This window comes from Candoia aspera, chromosome 1 (assembly GCF_035149785.1).
Source record: "Candoia aspera isolate rCanAsp1 chromosome 1, rCanAsp1.hap2, whole genome shotgun sequence".
In the NCBI taxonomy this organism is placed as follows: Eukaryota; Metazoa; Chordata; class Lepidosauria; order Squamata; family Boidae; genus Candoia; species Candoia aspera.
Window position 1 is genome coordinate 60,729,501 of NC_086153.1, and position 18,908 is coordinate 60,748,408.

Genomic DNA, 18,908 nt, shown 5'->3' on the forward strand with positions numbered 1-18,908 from the left:
TTTTCCATTAAGTCTCGTGTAGCTGTGGAGTGTTTATTTATTCAACTAATCCTTTGAACAGCATGAATGCGGTTCAAATTTGATCACGTGGCTGCTCTCTTTATTAGATGTACTGTATTAATAAAGGTTTTATAAATTTTCGTTGAATTATTTAGCACGCATAATTTCATTAAAAACAGCTACATTTTTTCTTCATTTTTAATTCACTGCAACCGACACTCCGTCATAGTTGGTCTTTCAACTACTGCTCCATTTTCGCAGTCATAAGCCATCGCTCCCCAGCAAAAGCGAACTCCTTACACTGTCAAAAACCTGCTGCCCATTCGCTCCCGAAAGCACTTAGCTTCCTCTACTCTTTGTCCTTAAAAAGGAATTGGGGATGCAAGGGAGAAGCGTGGAACTAAACACCCTTCTGCAGCAAGGAACGCTGGGAGTTGTAGGAAGGTAATAAAGTAGGTGGATGTAACCTAAACAACGGATCTGCCCGATTTGTATTCTTCGTCTTTATTGGCTGGAGAGTCTCCTCGCTCATTTTCTCGTCGCCCCAATAATACGCAGCAGGGAGGGGCGGGACGCAATTTGGTGCGGCTGTTCGGCTCGGTGGTTGCGGCATGTCGGAGGAAGGCGAATCGAGCGGTCTGACCGATGAAGAAGCTTGTAGCGCCTGTTCCGACCCTCATCCCAGCACAAAGGTAAAGGGGAAGAAGGAGGGAATCTTTGAGCAAATGGTGACAGTTTGCTGGGAAGTGGGAAGAAGAGGGCCTCCCTTGATTCACTGCGAGCTATTGTCCCTACCTCTCTTTACGCAAAAAGAACGGGTAGAACTCGTAGGATTCAGGGGTTGCAGAATATCAGGGTGGAAATCAGACCCCTTGGCCCGGCAAATGTGACCTAAAGTCTTGGCCTGCAGGAGGATCGTATCCTTTTCGGAATGCTGTTGCCCTATTTTAAGCAGCCCCATATGCCAGCCTTCCCCAGCAGGGTTCATTTGCTCAGCCAGCACTTCTCATCACCTGAAGCCTTGCACAGCGAGAGTTTTAGTTCATATCTGGAAAGCCCTAAGCCGGGGAAAGCAGTTCTGCAGGTTTACTTCACTAGCTATCCTACTGAAAATGATAGATCTGTGTAAGATTACCCATTGAGACGTGCACGTTGATTATTCTAGATGCAGAGTTGTGGCTGCCTTCTCAAGTGTATATCAGAATCACTTGAGGTACTTCATATTCTTCTCTGTTAATAATGCAATTGTGTGGATGTTTAGGGACATTTAATGTAGGATCGTGGATTGTAGTCTTACCTACATAAATCTCTGGGAATTAGCTCCGTTTAACATACTGTAGTGTGCTTTTGAAAAGATTAAATAATTCTTCCAGCACAGTTCTATTTTAACTCTTGCAATACCTAGAAGAAGTAGGTAATAAAACAGTCATAAGTCAATATTAGTAATAGACTGAGCAAGAATGGGAGACAGATTGAACCTTTGTCATATTCTGCACCTCTTTAACTGCTTTAAACCTAGCCTGTTTTATCAACTGTTTGTCACCCTACCAGCACATGCTAATGGATATATCAATGTGTTTACAAATGATTTTGTGCTACTGCACTATATTATTGTACATTTTCCCCCACTCCTTAAAATGTTCAGGGTGAAGCTCCTGTGTGTCTTTACAGCACTCTGAAAAGATTAAGCCATAAAAGAATTTAAAGTTTGCAATAAACTTGATTCAAACGATCAGGCCATCTCACTCAGACCAGTTGCTGCTGATTATTACTGGTTTTTCAGGTTTTCAGATTAGATTTTTTGTTCTCCCACATCCTACAAAGAACTAAATTCTAATAGTGTGACGTATCTGACTCCATTACTGCACAGCTAGATTGCATGTCTCTCACGTAGCCTCAGGGCATGACTTGTATTTCCCTATTCTCTTTGTACTCACTCCCCCGCCCTGATAGAACTGCTGAATAAAAGGAGGTGGGGGCGTGGCACCAGGAGGCAGTACCAGCAACCTCCTGAGATGTAGCGTCACTCACCACCACAAAAGAATCCTGTGCCTACCGTTGTTTTTTCGACCTCACCCTTGCGAGGGAATCGTTGGCTCATTCCCCCCCAGGGAATCCCATAGACCGAAGGGCGAAGGACTGGTCGCGTGACGCGACAACTGGGGGCTCGTCCGGGATCCCTTCGGTCTCACGGTGTGATCTCTGTCTAGAGGTGCACTGCCTTCACTCTCGTTACTACGCACCTGGAAAAGGCTCTGCAATCGTAAGTAATGGGCTCCCCACTCTCCAAAGTTTCGTCAGTTCATAGGGACGAACTTTATGATTTAGTGAAGAAGGCTAACTCTTGTCAAAAGGCTAACGGTACGACCATCTTTCCCATTTCAAAAAAATCGGTGACTCAACTCCTACTGTACATGGACAGACACTGCCCTGTCTATCCTTCAGAGGGGTCGCTCAAAGCATCCACTTGGGAAAGGATAGGAAAATATTTTCATGATACCCCACGAGCACCCGTGCCTATTCTGACTGCCTGGAAGGCTGTTATGGCGGCCATCAACACTCTTTACCCTCCCCCGTCTTCCCCGGAAACTTGCCCTTCTCCTCCCGGCCCAAAAACCCCACCCCCTCTTGCCGCCCATCTCGATGCTGCCTCACCACCACCCCCTCCATACCCAGCCGTTCCTCCTCCCCCTTCAGCTCCAACCCCCGGATCCCCTCAACACCACCCCCTAGGAGGCGCCATCACTGAACTCCTCTCCTCCCCCCTCTCATTGGAAATGGAGAGTCCCTCTGCCTTTCCCATGACCATCGGCCTAGGGGCGGCGGGAGGAAATTTGTATAACAATATTGAACTTAAGGTTTTGAAACAAATCAAAGATGCTGTAACCACCTACGGCTTGCACTCTCCTTTTACTAGGGGAGTTTTAGACTCTTTAGTTACTGCTAACACTGTTATGTTATTGTATGATTGGAAAATGCTTTTTTCTATGCTTATGACCCCGGCGCAATACGTTGTGTGGCAATCTGAATACGACAAAGGGGTGGAAGTAGAAATTAGAAGAGGTCTTCCCGCAGGGGTGACCGCAAATCAATTATTAGGAAAGGGACAATTCGCAACCTTAGTCCAGCAACAGAACTCCCCCCGTCGTTGTTTTGCTATTATTCACATGTGCGCCATGAATGCTCTCAAAAGAGTGGATGATTCCGACTCTCAATCCACCCAAACGTTTTTGAAAATAATGCAAGAACCAAATGAACCATATGCTTCCTTCATAAGTCGCCTTCAGATTGCTTTAGACCGACAAATTGATAATGCCACGGCTAAACATGAGCTGCTAATGAAACTTGCTTTCTCTAACGCTAATCATGACTGCCAGACCATTCTGCAACCCGCAGTCAATCAACCGGGTGTAAAGCTTGCAGACTTCCTGCAACTCTGCAGAATCGTTGGTACCACCTCTCACAAAGTGAGCGCTCTCGCTGCCGCCATTACCACCTCGCTGCCTTCTACTAACCCCTCCCCTCAGCTCCATTCCCCGGAAGCCCTCGCAGTCACTCGTCATGGAAATTGCTTCAATTGTGGGAAGCCGGGCCACTTTAAGAATCAATGCCGTGCACCCGGGGGAGGTGGGGCGCCCCCTTCCACTCAAAGGGGGCCGCCCCCCCCCTCCAAACCTAAAACTCCTTGTCCCAAGTGCCGCAAAGGCTATCATTGGGCCTCGCAATGTCGCAATAACTCCTCCCCTCACCAGCCTTCGGAAAACTAGATCGGGGGTTGTCAGCTAACCCCGCCCCAAAGGCTGAATTACCCATCACCAGCTTCCCTGTGGAGTTGGCAGAGGATCTTTTGTATGACGATCCGGGGGCTGTCCTTTCCCTTCCTCTTGTTGTCACGCTGCATAAACCCCTCCCTCCTCTTACCCCTGCTTTGCTTATTCCCAACTCCTCGCTTACGCTTGAGGGAATGGTTGCTGCTCCCTATTTGTATGATTCATCAGATTTGACACAAATTGCTCTGGCAGGAGTGGGAGATAGGTGCTTTTCCTTAAATAAAGGAACAATTGTCGCCACGCTCATACTTCTCCCTTCTCCTGATATGCCATCATTGTTTGCCTTGCAGCAACCAGTCCAAACCTCTAAACCCACCCTCCTTGTCACACTAAATGGTCGCTCTTTCGAAGGCTTGATTGACACCGGCGCCGACGTCTCTGTCATTCGTTCCGCTGAATGGCCCTCCTCCTGGCCTATCGCTGAAGCCTCCTCGGTGCAAGGAGTAGGCGGAGCACAGGCCGCTAAGGTCAGCTCTCATTGGCTTTCTGCTGTGACTGCTCATTCTCATATTACAGCTTATCTAAAGCCTTATATCTTGCCTTTGCACTGTAACCTATGGGGCCGTGACTTGCTTTCACAGTTCCACGCTTTTATTCAACTTCCCTAATGGCTTTACAGGACCCTTCAGGGTCTCTCTCTCTCTCTCTCAAAACCTCTGTGCCGGTATGGGTTGATCAATGGCCACTCACCAAAGAGAAGCTGGACGCCTTACATATCTTGGTCCAACAGCAGTTAATTGAAGGCCATATCGAAACCTCCACCAGCCCATACAATACTCCGGTATTTGTCATCAAAAAGAAGTCTGGCAAATGGCGCCTCCTACAGGATCTTAGGGCTATCAACACCATCCTTCAGCCCATGGGACCTTTGCAGTGTGGACTTCCCAACCCCAACTTGATTCCGGAAGGACACGACCTTATTGTAATAGACCTCAAGGATTGTTTTTTTTCCATACCTTTGGCACAAAAGGACAGAATTATTTTCGCATTTACGGTACCGGAACTTAACAATTCAAAGCCTACTGCTCGGTACCAGTGGAAGGTCCTCCCACAAGGCATGTTGAACTCACCCACAATGTGCCAATTTTTTGTCGATAAAGCATTGCAACCCTATAGATCCCAATTTCCGCATTTTCTTGTGTATCATTATATGGATGACATTTTAGTCGCTGCTGAGGGCCCGAAAGGGACAGTTCAAAAAACTTTTCCTATTCTTTTAGCCACCCTAGCAACGGCAGGGTTGCACGTTGCACCAGAAAAGGTCCAGTCTCGTTATCCAATGCAATATCTAGGCCACAAAGTTTTAGCCTCCACTGCTGCCCCACTTCTACCTATGCTCACGCTTCCCCAGCCGACCACCTTGGTCCAATTACAACAATGTCTGGGGGTCATTAATTGGGCCCGCGCATACCTTGCTTTAACTACACCCATGTTATCACCTTTATTCCAAGCGCTAGTGGGTTTGACAAACCCAGCTGACAAGGTATACCTTACAGAACAACAATTGCACGCCCTACAACAGGTCAATGCCGTCCTTACGACCCAATGCGTGGACCGTGCGCTCACTGACAAACCACCCTCTCTTGCCATTCTTTCAACACATCAATTATTAACTGCCATCATCGTCCAAACGTCTGATAACAAACATCTACATATTTTAGAATGGCTACACTTGCCACACACACCTAAGACATCCATCATCACCAGAGCAGCACAAATGGCCTCTCTTGTTGAGAAAGGCCGGAAGAGGATTAGAGCCCTAATGGGACTGGATGTTTCCACCCTGTACATTCCCCTTAAGGTTACTCAATGGGAACCCCTCCTACAAAACTCCACTGCACTGCAGGATGCCTTGGAGGACTGGTGTGGCCAGGTGTCATGCCATCTTCCCCCTGATCCTCGATTGCAACTGTTGCGAACAGTACCCTTCACACTAACCTCGCCGTTCGTTCAGCAGCCACTCAAGGAAGCCCTCACTGTTTTTACAGACGGCTCCAAAACCATAGGGGCTTGTACATGGCAAAATAATTGCAAATGGCATAAACGCCTAACAGGCCCACAAGCATCTGCCCAACAGGCTGAGTTAGCCGCCTTTTTGCTAGCCTTGTCTCTTTTCCCAGAACAGCCTTTGAATGTTATATTAGATAGTATGTATGTCACTCAAATGGCTGTGGCCATGTTTGATGCATATATTTCCCCTGTTACCCCCCCCTCTCTCATGACGCTTTTTTTGCAGCTTCAAACTCTCCTGAAGGACAGAACATCCCCTTTGTTTGTAGCGCATATTAGAAGCCACCAACAGCTACCCGGTTTCCTGTCCGAAGGCAACCACATGGCAGATGAGGCTTGCAAAATTATGGCCTCTTCCCCTCTTCCTCCGCCACTTTCAGCAGGGGACAGCCATGCTTATTTCCATCAAAATAAAAAAGCATTGGTGCGCCAATTTGGCATTACATATCAAGAAGCTACCGCCATTCTTCAACAATGTCCAACCTGCAGTTTGCAGGCAAAGTGCATCCCTGAGGGAGTTAATCCCAGGGGTGTCCATGCTTGTGACACATGGCAGATGGATGTCACTCATTATCCCTCTTTTGCACCTTGGAAGTATATCCATGTATCTGTGGATACCTATTCGGGATTCATCCTGGCAACTTTGCAAAGAGGAGAAGCCACGAAAAACGTAATCAATCATTGTATTCGCACTTTCGTCACATCGGGATGTCCCAAAACTTTGAAAACTGACAATGGCCCCGCTTACGTCAGCACTCCCTTTGCTGAGTTTTGCCGTAAGTGGTCCATTACTCACAGATTCGGTATACCATTCAACAGCCAAGGTCAGGCTATTGTGGAAAGGGCTAACCAGACCCTAAAGAATGCCCTTGATCGGCAAACGGGGAAAAAGGCCTTAGGCCCCCCAAGCCTCCCGATGTTACAAAATATCCTTAATCTCACCTTGTTTACCTTGAATTTCCTTAATCTTACCGGTACCCCCCCTGCTACGGCTGCATCTCGACACTTTTCCAAGCCAGTAGTTCCCTCTTCCCGTCCCCTTGTTTATTTTAGGCAACTGCCCAGCCCTGAGTGGAAAGGCCCTGCGCAACTCGTCACCTGGGGAAAAGGCTACGCTGCTGTGCAACTTCCTGATCGAGTGCTCTGGGTTCCTGCTCGCTGCATCCGGCCATATCATGGGCAGCCTCCTGACAAGCACCTTCTTGACCCTCCTTCTCTGTCATCTCTCTTCCATCTCTGCTCCCCTCACAACGAACCCTAAAACAACCTCTCTCATTCGAACCCATCGTTTACGCTACCCTGCCACCATTGGCCGCAGCTCAGCATCCAACGCCATGGAATGTCTTCAACGCTCTCCCATCAAAAGAAAAGGCACCTTCTGGCGCTGGTTCCGCAACAACACCCTTCTCCAAGATGGCGATTCCTACTCCATCACTTATCACTTTCGCCAAACTACCCTTGCTATCACCAACGTACAGTTGACCGATCTAGGACAATATCACTGTGAAATAACAAAATTAATTAAGGGGTTCGCCACCTCATCTCGCCTTACGCTCACCTTATTTTTACTCTCCCTTCCTGAGCCCGCCCGTTGGCAGGGACGACGCCTACTGGCATTTGACGCCCAGGGATCGCATCGCCCTTACAATATCACCTGGACAATCCGCGATGCCTTGGGACAGATCCTGAATACCTCCTTTTGTTATAGCCCAATTATATCTTGTTTCCCTAACCTGTATTTTGACTTTTCAGAAATGCTTTTAGGAGTGACAGCCTACAGGAGGCTGGCCGGCTTCCCAGAGCCCAGCCACTCCACCGTTAAAAGGTATCCCCTGTATGTGTGCCCAGGACATGACACCAGCCCTGATCACGTGCACGACTGCGGAGGCATAGCAGATTACTTTTGCAAATCTTGGTCCTGCGTTTCCACTGGCTACATCTACTGGACCCCTCCATATAAGACTGATTACATCACCCTCACTCGGTTGAGAAAGGACATTAGATGCACCGCAACCAAAAAGAATGCGGCAGGACAGGGGGGTTGGAATAGATGTAATCCGGTTATTGTACAATTCACTGCTGCAGGAAAAGCTCAGGGGAATGCCTGGGACTCAGGTGTAAAATGGGGAGGTCGCATATATGCCAGATGGCCCGGGTTTCATTATGGCAACATGTTCTACATTCAACGACAGGTCACTCTCCCTCAGTCCCCACCTGTTGGGCCCAATGCCGACGACATTCACTCCACCTTTCTTAAACCCCTCACCAAACAAAAAAACCCCCTTGTCTCTCTTCTTAACTCCTCCTTTTCCCTTGTTCACACCGCTTCTAACACATCTCGATGTTGGCTTTGTTTGTCTTCCTCTCCACCATTCTATGAAGCAGTCGGTTCTCCTGACCCTATCCGAAACTCTACCTCAGCCGCCTCCTGCCGCTGGCAAAACACCACGTTGACTATCACCTCTATAATAGGGCAGGGCTGCTGCCTTGGCCGTGTTCCTGCTAACTATATTCAATATTGCCTTAATTCTTCTCATGATCACTGTGCCCTCTATCTTCCAAAAAATCGCTTGAACATCAACGGTCACACCGGCCATGGTGGCTACGGTGTACTCTACACTACCTCTGGTAATATCTCTGCCCGATTGACAGGGCAATACTTTATCCCTGGGAACAACTCTGTTTGGGCATGTTCTTCTGGCCTCACCGCATGTGTATATGGTGATACCTTGTTACAAACTAACGCCTTTTGTATTCAGGTGCTCCTACTCCCCAAGATTTCTATCTATTCCCCTGACGAACTTCTCTCCATTTTAGAGCCCCCTCATTATCCCCTCAAGGCTAAGCGCGAAGTAGTGACTGCTGTAACTTTATCAGTCCTACTGGGCTTAGGTGCGGCCGGAGCCGCCACTGGTGTGTCAGCCCTTGTTGTCAATGATCAGAACCTGCGTCACCTTAGCGTTATCATTGACACTGACCTTCGCGCCATCGAACAATCTATTGTGGCGCTACAAGATTCCCTTACCTCTCTATCCGAAGTGGTTTTGCAAAATCGTAGGGGTCTCGACCTTCTGTTCCTCAAACAAGGGGGACTGTGTGTTGCTCTAAAGGAAGACTGCTGTTTTTATGCCGACAACTCAGGAGTAGTATTGGACTCTATGAAAGAGCTCAATTCCCGTTTAAAAACAAGGGAATTGGAGCGCCAACAATCCATGTCATGGTATCAAAATATGTTTAGCATTTCTCCATGGCTAACCACACTGTTGTCCGCTCTGTTGGGGCCCCTCCTGTTATTGATTCTCGTATGCACCATAGGCCCCTGTGTGCTGGGTCGCGTTCTCCGCTTCTTAAAGCAGAGACTTCATACATTGGACTCAGAGGTATCCGAGACAAAGCTTGCTGTTCAACACCTGGTCACTGCTGTAGGTATGGAGAAAACACCACTCTTGGAATGGTCCTCCGATAGTGAATCGGAAGTGGAAAAGGACCCCCGGTCACACTACCCCCCGAGAGAGGACGCTGGGATGGGTCTCCTTGGACTGAAGAGTCCCTGGCTCCCCGACTCAGACCCTCTGGGGGAGGAACAAAATTAAATAAAAAAGGTGGAATTGTGACGTATCTGACTCCATTACTGCACAGCTAGATTGCATGTCTCTCACGTAGCCTCAGGGCATGACTTGTATTTCCCTATTCTCTTTGTACTCACTCCCCCGCCCTGATAGAACTGCTGAATAAAAGGAGGTGGGGGCGTGGCACCAGGAGGCAGTACCAGCAACCTCCTGAGATGTAGCGTCACTCACCACCACAAAAGAATCCTGTGCCTACCGTTGTTTTTTCGACCTCACCCTTGCGAGGGAATCGTTGGCTCATTCCCCCCCAGGGAATCCCATAGACCGAAGGGCGAAGGACTGGTCGCGTGACGCGACATAATAGAACTTTTGGTTATACATATTAAGACTGTGCAGTGCTTTGGATTAAGGGCAAAAATATGCTTCAGATGATAACAGTTAACACACACAAAGACACACACACACACACACACAGAGTCCTTCGGGTTCAAAGAAAACTCATTGTGCAGTTCATCATTTCGATGGCAATTGGGACTGGAATTTCTGTTGCTAAGTAATACGGTCATAAAGTGTGATGTCACATGACCTGCATCACTTAGCAACAGCAATCTCAGTACTTGCCCTGCTGTCCAGGGGCTTCTCAAGAGGAAAAGTGGTGGGAGCAGGAGTGACTTGACAACCTTCCCTCTAGGCTTCCCTATTGACTGTACTTGTGGGAAGCTGGCAGGTAAGGTTGCAAATGGTGATCATGTGACTGCGGGATGCTGCAACTGTTGATAAGTGCAAGCAGGTTGCCAAGCACTCGAATCATGATCACATGACCATGGGGACATTGCGACAGCCACAACTTTGTGGATTGGTCATAAGTCTCCCTCGTTCAGCGCTGTCATAACTTTGAATGGTCGCTGAATGTGTGGTTGTAACTTGAGGACTACCAGTACATTGTACTTCTCTGCAACTCTTTAAGCCAAGCACATCTTTTCCTGGGATTGCATCACAGATACAACTGTGCTAAGGAGTTGCAAGCAAGCATTCTCTGAAGCAACTTTGAATCTGAAGCACTGTACAGCCCCTCATTATATGTGGCAGTGATTGGTGACTTTTTCATCCCTCTGTGCTTTTTTTAAAAAAAAATTATCCTACCTTTATTTTTTATAAATAACTCAAGGTGGGGAACATACAAATACTCTTTCCTCTTCCTATTTTCCCCACAACAACAACCCTATGAGGTAAGCTGGGCTGAGAGTGACTGGCCCAAAGTCACCCAGCCGGCTTTCATGCCTAAGGCAGGACTAGAACTCACAGTCTTCTGGTTTCAAGTCTGGTTCCTTAACTACTAGCCCAAACTGGCACCAGACTTTTTTCAACAAAGTTAGAGTAACTAGAAAGAAAAACAGTAAGAAGGATCAGGGAACTGAAGCTCAAGTCTTAAATTGAGAGACTGAGAGAACTGGGTTCATTTAGCCTGGAGAAACAAAGTCTGAGGCGAGCAGGATCACACTTTAGAAATCCCTGAAAAGGTGATACACAGAAAAAGTTCACTGTTGCCCCAGAGTATATGAGATGGAATAATGTCCCTAAGGTTTCAGTGAATGTAGAAAACATTTCTATCAGTAAGAACAGGTAGAAACCTCAATCAGTTACCAAGGAAGGTGATTTATTCAAGGAGACCTCGACAATCATCTGTTGCAGTGTATTAATTTGGATTCTTAGGCTGAGCAAAAAATTTGAATTTGATGCTTCCTTTCAGAACTTATGTTTTTTTGGATTGTTACTCTGTACCCCAGGCATCAAAATAATAAAACCCACCAGAATCCAGTTAAAACCCTGCAAGTACTGACTGGATAGCACTGTGCTGTTATCTGATTTCAAAGCAGATATCATTTTGGTGTTGGGCATTTTTTTGTTGTTTGTTCCTAGGAAAAGTATATTCTAACTGTGTTATTGAGTCTTATGATCCATCAAAGTTATATTTTTCTGCAGGACTTTCTTATGCAACAGACAATGCTAAGAGTAAAAGATCCTAAAATATCTCTGGATTTTTATACTAGAATTCTTGGAATGACGTAAGTAAAAACAATTTATACCAAGTTGTTTTCATTAGGATTTCAACCATCTAAAAACAAGATGGCCTTGTATCCAGTCCTCTGCTAATGAAAGATTTTAAGCTGCTTTAAACTACTCCAAAGATTTGAAGGACCTTTGAGAAACACTTGATACAGAAGAGACAAACTATTTTAAAAAAAGAAACAAAAAATTCTTTCCCATCTTCTTTGATGGAAACTTCACCTCAGTAAAAGGACTCATTGTGTTGTGGATGTAATGTATTTCTCAATAATTTGAGTTAGATACTTTCTTAGGATTGTAAGTAGAGCTCTGCCTTTTCTCCAGCTGTGAAAATTGTTCCTCCCCATCTCACCCTACCAATAGATTGGAATAAAGTTAGGTGTGAGGCAGCGTTCTTGAGTGGAAATCCTTAGTATGCTGCAGCTTGCAGGGTCCTGTTTGCTGCAGGTGGTGATAAAGGGAGTGTGGACCCTCCAAACGTGATGTTCATAAGAGCAACAACTACAAAGCGTCTCTGAAATAAGAAGCAACCAAATGCTTTTGGCTACCACGCTTGTTATATTTAGTCTGAATTAAAACAGATTGACACATTAAGTGAGGTTTTGGGAGATCAGTCATTAAGTGCATGCATATCTCTCTGCTCAGAAGCAATTCTGTTCAGTAATAAAAGGCAAGCTCTAGGCTAATTTATGCTGTTCCTCACAAATGTTCTGTGAATGATAAATTCAGATTGCTTCTCAGTCAAAACAGGGATTTTATATAAGCAAAAAAAGTTATATTTCCTTCAACATTGCTATAGTAAGGTTAATTCTGGATTTGATCTATATAAACAAATAATATAGAGACAAAAGGTCCAGGCTGCACATATATTCCCTTCATTGCTATTTTACAAAGCAAATAAATTAACTTTTCTATATGCTTTTGATATTGCGATCCTCTCCTCCTCCCACTCCCCAGTGATTTACTTCTAAACTTATATCAAAACAAATTCCTCCATTGTGTACTGGAATGTTTATTTTTAACTGACTGTTTTACAATTTAAAAAATGCAACAGCAATCCTAAAGCTGAGCATCAAGGGGTCTGGGACTGTGACATGATGTGAAAATGGGAAGCATTCAGCTCTGTTTTAATGGAATATCTGATTGCCTTCAATTTAAAGCCTTAGAGGTCTCCATGAAAGCTTGTGCCAAATGAGTTTATTGATCTTTGAGGTGTGATAGAGTTTTGCTCTCTCGGCATGTTTTTTTTACTTCATGTACGTTTACAATCATGTAAAACAAATATTAGCAAATCATTAAATGTTTAGGATGTAATGATTTGCTTGTATGCTTTTTTCCTCAGTTTACTTCAAAAATTTGACTTTCCTTCTATGAAGTTCTCTCTCTACTTTTTGGCCTACGAAGATAAAAATGATATCCCAAAAGATGGTAAGGAGAGGACAGCATGGATCTTTTCTCGGAAGGCCACAGTAGAACTGACACAGTGAGTGTATTCTCTGAAATGTGGTTACTCTTACATGCTGGTTTTTTCTCCCATTCTCGGTGATCTGTAATGCAGCATTACATTGCTTCTCTAGTCACCTGTGAGAAGAGTGCCTTCCATATACAAGTCAGTACTGCTTTTCAGCCAAGTGCTTATCTAGAAAATTGACTTATGATATTGTCATGCTATTAGTCATCTACGTTTTAAATGTCTGTTGCTGAAAGCAGTAGCTATCCCCAGTCTCATGCAGAGGTTTTAATCTGCTATATAATCTTCAAACCTGGAGATCTGGGAAATGAATAAGGAACTATCTTTCTGCAAACTGTAGATCTCTTAGAGGAGAGAGGACACATTTTAAAGTATGTTTTAAAGCAAGGTCTGGTTCCTGTAGAGGAGTATGGAGATGGTCTTGAAGAAGGAAATCAATATCCATTATGTGAGCAGCACCTTAGCCCATATAGACAGGAGGAGGTGAAGAAAAAAATCAAGATTGCCCCACCTTGATTCTCTTTAGTACAAGAACAGAGGAGACACTTTCTTTCAGGCTTTCAGATTCTGATATACCCTATAACAGTAAAGTAGTGTTCCAATAATTCATATGGTATCTGTTTCATAACCTGTCTACTGAAGGATTGACATATTAGTAGAATTAAAGAAGCATGGGGCCGTTCTACGTAAGTTTCCTTACCAGAGGAATAGGCAAGGGTGAGGTTACCAAATAGCTGGAATTTTTAGCCTTTTCCTTGTCTTTTTTCAGGTTTTTTTTTAACCTACTTAGGAAAATATGCATATCAAATCTATTCAAGGCTTAATGTAGCTGCTTTATTACTTGTGAAAAAAGTGAAAAATATTTCTGACATAATTTGACTGTTTGCTGCTACTGAGGTGTGTTTTGGGAGGGCTGTGGGTGACATAACAGAGGGCTGAGGATGCATACAGTTCATAAACTGGTTGCCTCTGCTTTGTAATAAACATCCAGTAAGGAGAGACCTTTTCTACAAATGGTGACATTGATCTAATCATAATCTGCATGTTATGCTTAGGATTCCATTTTGCGTGTTGTATGCAGGTAAAATTCAGACTGTAATCCTGTATACCAGGTGTGAGGAACTTGTTTTCACTGAGGGCTTCAAGTAGGACACACAATACTGCAGGAGCCACAAGCCGAGCACTGGAATGATCAAAGCAGCCATCTCTGAGGTGGGAGATGGCGGTCACCTTAAGTGCTCCATTTTTTTCCATCATCACTTCACATGCATTTATTCTAGGAATGCATCTTGTTGAATACAAAAAAGGATGTACTTGATGTCACTAGGTGCAAATGCTGTATAGAGGATATAGCACATGATCTGAAAAAATTGTGTAATGCAGTTTTCTCAAATGGGTCTTAATGTTTTTGTTTTGTCTTAGACTTGATGCAAGAGCTCTGGATATTACAAAGGTGCCCTGAATATTTTATTCAAAAATCCTATGTTGCCATATTTATTACAAATATCAAAGGAGCTCCACCCTAAATGTACTGAGTCTGAGTAAAATGATGAATAATGAAAAACTGCACTGAAGTAAATTTGAATAAAGAAATTCTGAATCATATAAAGAGAGTTGTGCCACAAAATCCATGTTTATATTTTATGAAGACCACCCCGAATGTCACAAAATAGTGAGCAAGCTTTTGATTTCTTCTGAATTCTTCTCCAGAACTTCACAGTGAGATTCCTTATGGATTTTTTAAATGAAGCAGCAGCATACAAATGTAATAAATAAATAAATAAATAAATTTGTAACTTTGAAAATACATTACAAGCAACAATGGCTATGTTATTCAAGATCCAGTTATATTAGTCATTAATCATCTTGAGTAGCTAAAAAGGAAAAATATTTATGTAAAGCAGAAGGGTTTCTCCTAAGCAGGATACTTCTACTTTACCTATTTTTCAGGATTTCTGTAATTTTTTTCTACAAAGAATAGAAGCTCACCTGTAAAATGCATACAACCAAGAGAAAGCTATAGAAGGGGGTCCTCGAATTGTGGTTTGTGGTTACTTTGGGCAGCTATAATTTATCTAGGGGAAAACATGAATCCCAGTATAAAGGGATATACAAACGGTTCAAATTTCTATACTTGCTGCTCTCTATATTTACTCTCTCTAATGTTTTTTCTTTTGTTTCTCTAAGTAAAATGTTTTTCAAAAAGTTTAGTTAGCCTCCTCTAATTTGTGCATGGACTGCTTTATCAGCATATTTTTCGGTTCTTTTTGCCCAAAACATAAAATACAAAACCAGGTTCAAATGCTCAACAGTTAAGTTTCAAAAATAATGTAAAAGTTACCAAAGAAATCTCATCTCTGTGTTGGAAAAAGCAACAAAATAAATGTACCTTTAAACAAAAAAAAGGCAAATAAATTAGTGCATTAAGAAATGGGGTGGTCAGTTTTAAAGTCCGTTTAAATGGCTGCAGTGTGGCTTGGGAAAGGATGACAGTCCTATCTCCCAGCTGATCACTCATCACTCGATCTATAAACTCCATTTAGAATCTTCTGGCTATGACCAGCCGTCCGAAGGACACGGGGTAATTCCTAGGGTTCTCCTTTATCCAGGGAACACTTCTGGGCTCAAGAGAATCCTGCCCGAGCCCTAAAACGCCATGCTGCCAGCTCTGCTTGTGAAGCTAATTCGCAAAGAGATGCTGTTCAAAACACCATTCCCACCGGAAGTCCTCAGTATAAATGTTTTTCAAAAAATTTAGTTAGCCTCATCTAATTTGTGCAGGAACTGCTTTATCAGCATAATTTTGTCCTCCACTTGTTCCATTTTTCTCCTTTCTTTCTTTCAGCAACTGGGGCACTGAAAATGATGACAATCAGGCTTACCACAATGGCAATTCAGACCCCAGGGGATTTGGTATGTTGTGAAAAAAGCCAAAATGCATTTACATGTATGTCTTTTATTTCCAGAAATGTCTATTAATCTTCAATAGAAAGAAAAAAAGAAAAAGCTCTATTCCAGCTTCAGATTTTTCAAGTTTTAGGACATTATTTGAAGGGACTAAAGATCAAGATTGTTAAAAGTAAAAGGAAGGAATATAAAATTGGTTTATTTGAACAAGGTTAAAATAGATATGTTGTTACCTTAACCCTTAATGGATTTTTGCTGATCAGGACTGAAATGACAAGGTTTTAAGGGTTTGTTTATGGCAGCCTTTCTCAACTTTTTCACCCTGGAGGTACCCTTGAAATATTTTTCAGGCCTCGGGGAACCCCTGCACATTCAGGCTCAAATATCGTCCAGAATTACAAAATTATTACATTTGTTTCATGTGTAGGCCTGTATATATACATTAACAGTGTTCTTAAACTAAAAATAAAGAATGAAACTTACCTCTTTAATGTGAAGTTGCCCAAATTTGAAATGATTTTTAAAATAAATCATGATCTCCCAGGGAACCCCTAGTGACCTCTCCCGGAACCCTAGGGTTCCACAGAACCCTGGTTGAGAAACCCTGGTTTATAGATAAGAGGTGAGATATGGGAAGAAGAGATCATTTGTTGTATTTTAATAGAAGGTGATAAGTTACTAAAATTGTTTATACTTGTGATGAAGGGGGAAGTCATTTCTTTATACATTTCTTCTTTTACTATATTCTTCTTTTTTATTTCTTTTCTATTTTTTACTATTTTCTTTTTCTTTTCGGCACCTATTTTTTCTTCTTCTTTTAGTTTGTATTAGTATTTTATCGTTGTAGTTGTAATTTTTAATGAACTTACTATTAAAACAAACACAAGTCTTAGGAGGAATGGTTTAAGGTTTCTGGCCATATTTTGCTTGCAAAGGAGAAAACTGAGGGAAGGTATGATAGTCCTCAAATTTTTAAGCCTGCTGTATGCAAGCGTAGAGAGGACTTAGTCTTTTTTGAAGTTGAGGACAGGACAAGGAGCAATAACTTGACATTTTTAAAAAGAAGATTAAGACTGAGTATTAGCAGAAAAGTTTGCTTAGAACAATAGTGGATGCTGGTTGGACATTTGTTAGTGATAGTTTAGTGCATTGCACCAAACTGGGAATTGGAGTAGATAGATATAAGGTCCCTATAGATTCTCTGGTTCATTCAGTACAGGTGTATCTTCTAGATAATCTCTAAATGTATTGGACTACAATTCCCATAATCAAGTCAGACCTGCCATTAAGTTTCAGAACTGGCTAGAAGTCATAGAAGTTGTACCAACACATCTGGATCACATCAGACTGTGGGATGTTGCCTTTAAAATGTAATCTCGAATACAATAAATAGATTTTTTCAGTATGTATTATAGAATAATGTTTGTATTTCCTATTTCACAAATAATTGATGATTTATGTCACTGCTTTATGCACAAAGGCATTATTTACATATTGCTAAATGTAGCACTGCTTTTAATTATTCTACTGCTCTATAGGTCACATTGGAATTGCTGTTCCTGATGTAAATGAAGCTTGTAAAAGATTTGAAGAACTGGGAGTGAAATTTGTGAAAAAACCAGATGATGGTGAGTTGCTGTGAACTAGTAATTGATTTCTACTTTGTATGTAATACTAAGCTTAATACGTGAATTCATATACCATGCCAAATTGTGTGTGTGTGTGTATTATTAGAGTGATAAAGTTCTTGTCTCTGAAAAAAAAATTCTTGGAGAAGACATGACATTAATCTCTGGGAAAGTTGTAGAGGCTTAAAAAGAGAATTATACTGGAATTTCTTAAAACTATATATTCATCTTTTATAGGTAAAATGAAAGGTCTGGCTTTTATTCAGGATCCTGATGGCTACTGGATTGAAATCCTGAACCCTAATCACATGGTGACTTTAATTTAGGTTAGAAACAATAATGGACTGTGAGCTTTCATCAAGAGATTGTTTTATCATGTGAGACTTCTTTAAGGGAAAACAGTTTATGTAATCAGGAAAAAAAAGAGTATAACAAGCTGATCTGCATTCTGTTTCTCCTGTCCCCACTTACTTTATCAATTTGGTTGTTAACTTGAATATTTTAGCATAATACAGTAGAAGAATCATTCAGACTATTTTCTATACTACAATTTGAAGGTTTGGGGGTAAGCAGCAGTGAACTGCAGTGAACTGATTTTCTTAGCCTCCTTTCTCTTTTCCCTGCTTTGTGTGCAAGGGGAGATGGGAAGCTTAATTTTTGCTTTGTGGCAAGCAACTTCCCATTCAATTTGAAGGCAGAATATACTAATATATATATATATATATTTGTGCATGTAAACCTGAGGTTTGCTGTGGATCATTCTCAAAACCAGGTTGGTGATGTGTTGCTAAAACCTCTATCATAGTTTGAGTTTCCATACCTACAACAGGAAAACCAAGGGTTTCAGCTTTTGGGGTTTTAGAAATTTACTTCTGTCTCCACTAAGCAGTGATCTCTTAGGGTAGAACAACCTTCATAACTTTTATTTTAATGGTGAACCACAATTAGTGCAAATCATGTCTAAGTGAATAGGCTCAACTTTAAAAAGAAGAAATATTGTTTTGCCATGGTGCCTGAATGCAATCATATGTTCTGAATTTTTTCTTCTGGAGAAAAATTTATCATAGACCCCTTTTTATGGTTTGTGAATTCTGTAGTGCAATACAAATTGAGTCTTGCTCCTAGTTTAAATAAAGTTACTGTATTTGCATCATTTTAAAGTGCTGACAAAAGACCAATATGGCAATTCAAATCTTTTTTTTCCTGGAAGAAGATGGAAAATATTAAATATTTGTATGCTGGACAAAAATACTGAAGTCGTATTCTTTTTTATTATCTGTTGGTAAAGCTGACTTTGATTTTTGTGGAATCTTGTTTGTGCTTCTTTATATTTGGCACTAGGAAAAATAATTCCAGGCCTGTTGGGGAAAAAAACATTTAAAGTCCATCTTGAAAGCAACTCCTCTACAGGTAAAATAGGTCTGTG

At 42.5% G+C, this 18,908-nt stretch overlaps 1 protein-coding gene across 1 annotated transcript; it reads left to right on the plus strand.

Annotated features, from left to right (window-relative positions):
• Positions 1 to 532: 532 nt before the first annotated feature.
• GLO1 (glyoxalase I) lies at positions 533 to 18,733 on the plus strand. The gene is made up of 6 exons (XM_063304830.1): positions 533 to 692; positions 11,393 to 11,475; positions 12,819 to 12,959; positions 15,793 to 15,860; positions 17,393 to 17,482; positions 17,720 to 18,733. Exons 1-6 carry the CDS (start codon positions 612 to 614, stop codon positions 17,806 to 17,808), a joined length of 552 nt encoding a protein of 183 aa, XP_063160900.1. The 5' UTR covers positions 533 to 611; the 3' UTR covers positions 17,809 to 18,733.
• The last annotated feature ends 175 nt before the right edge of the window (positions 18,734 to 18,908 follow it).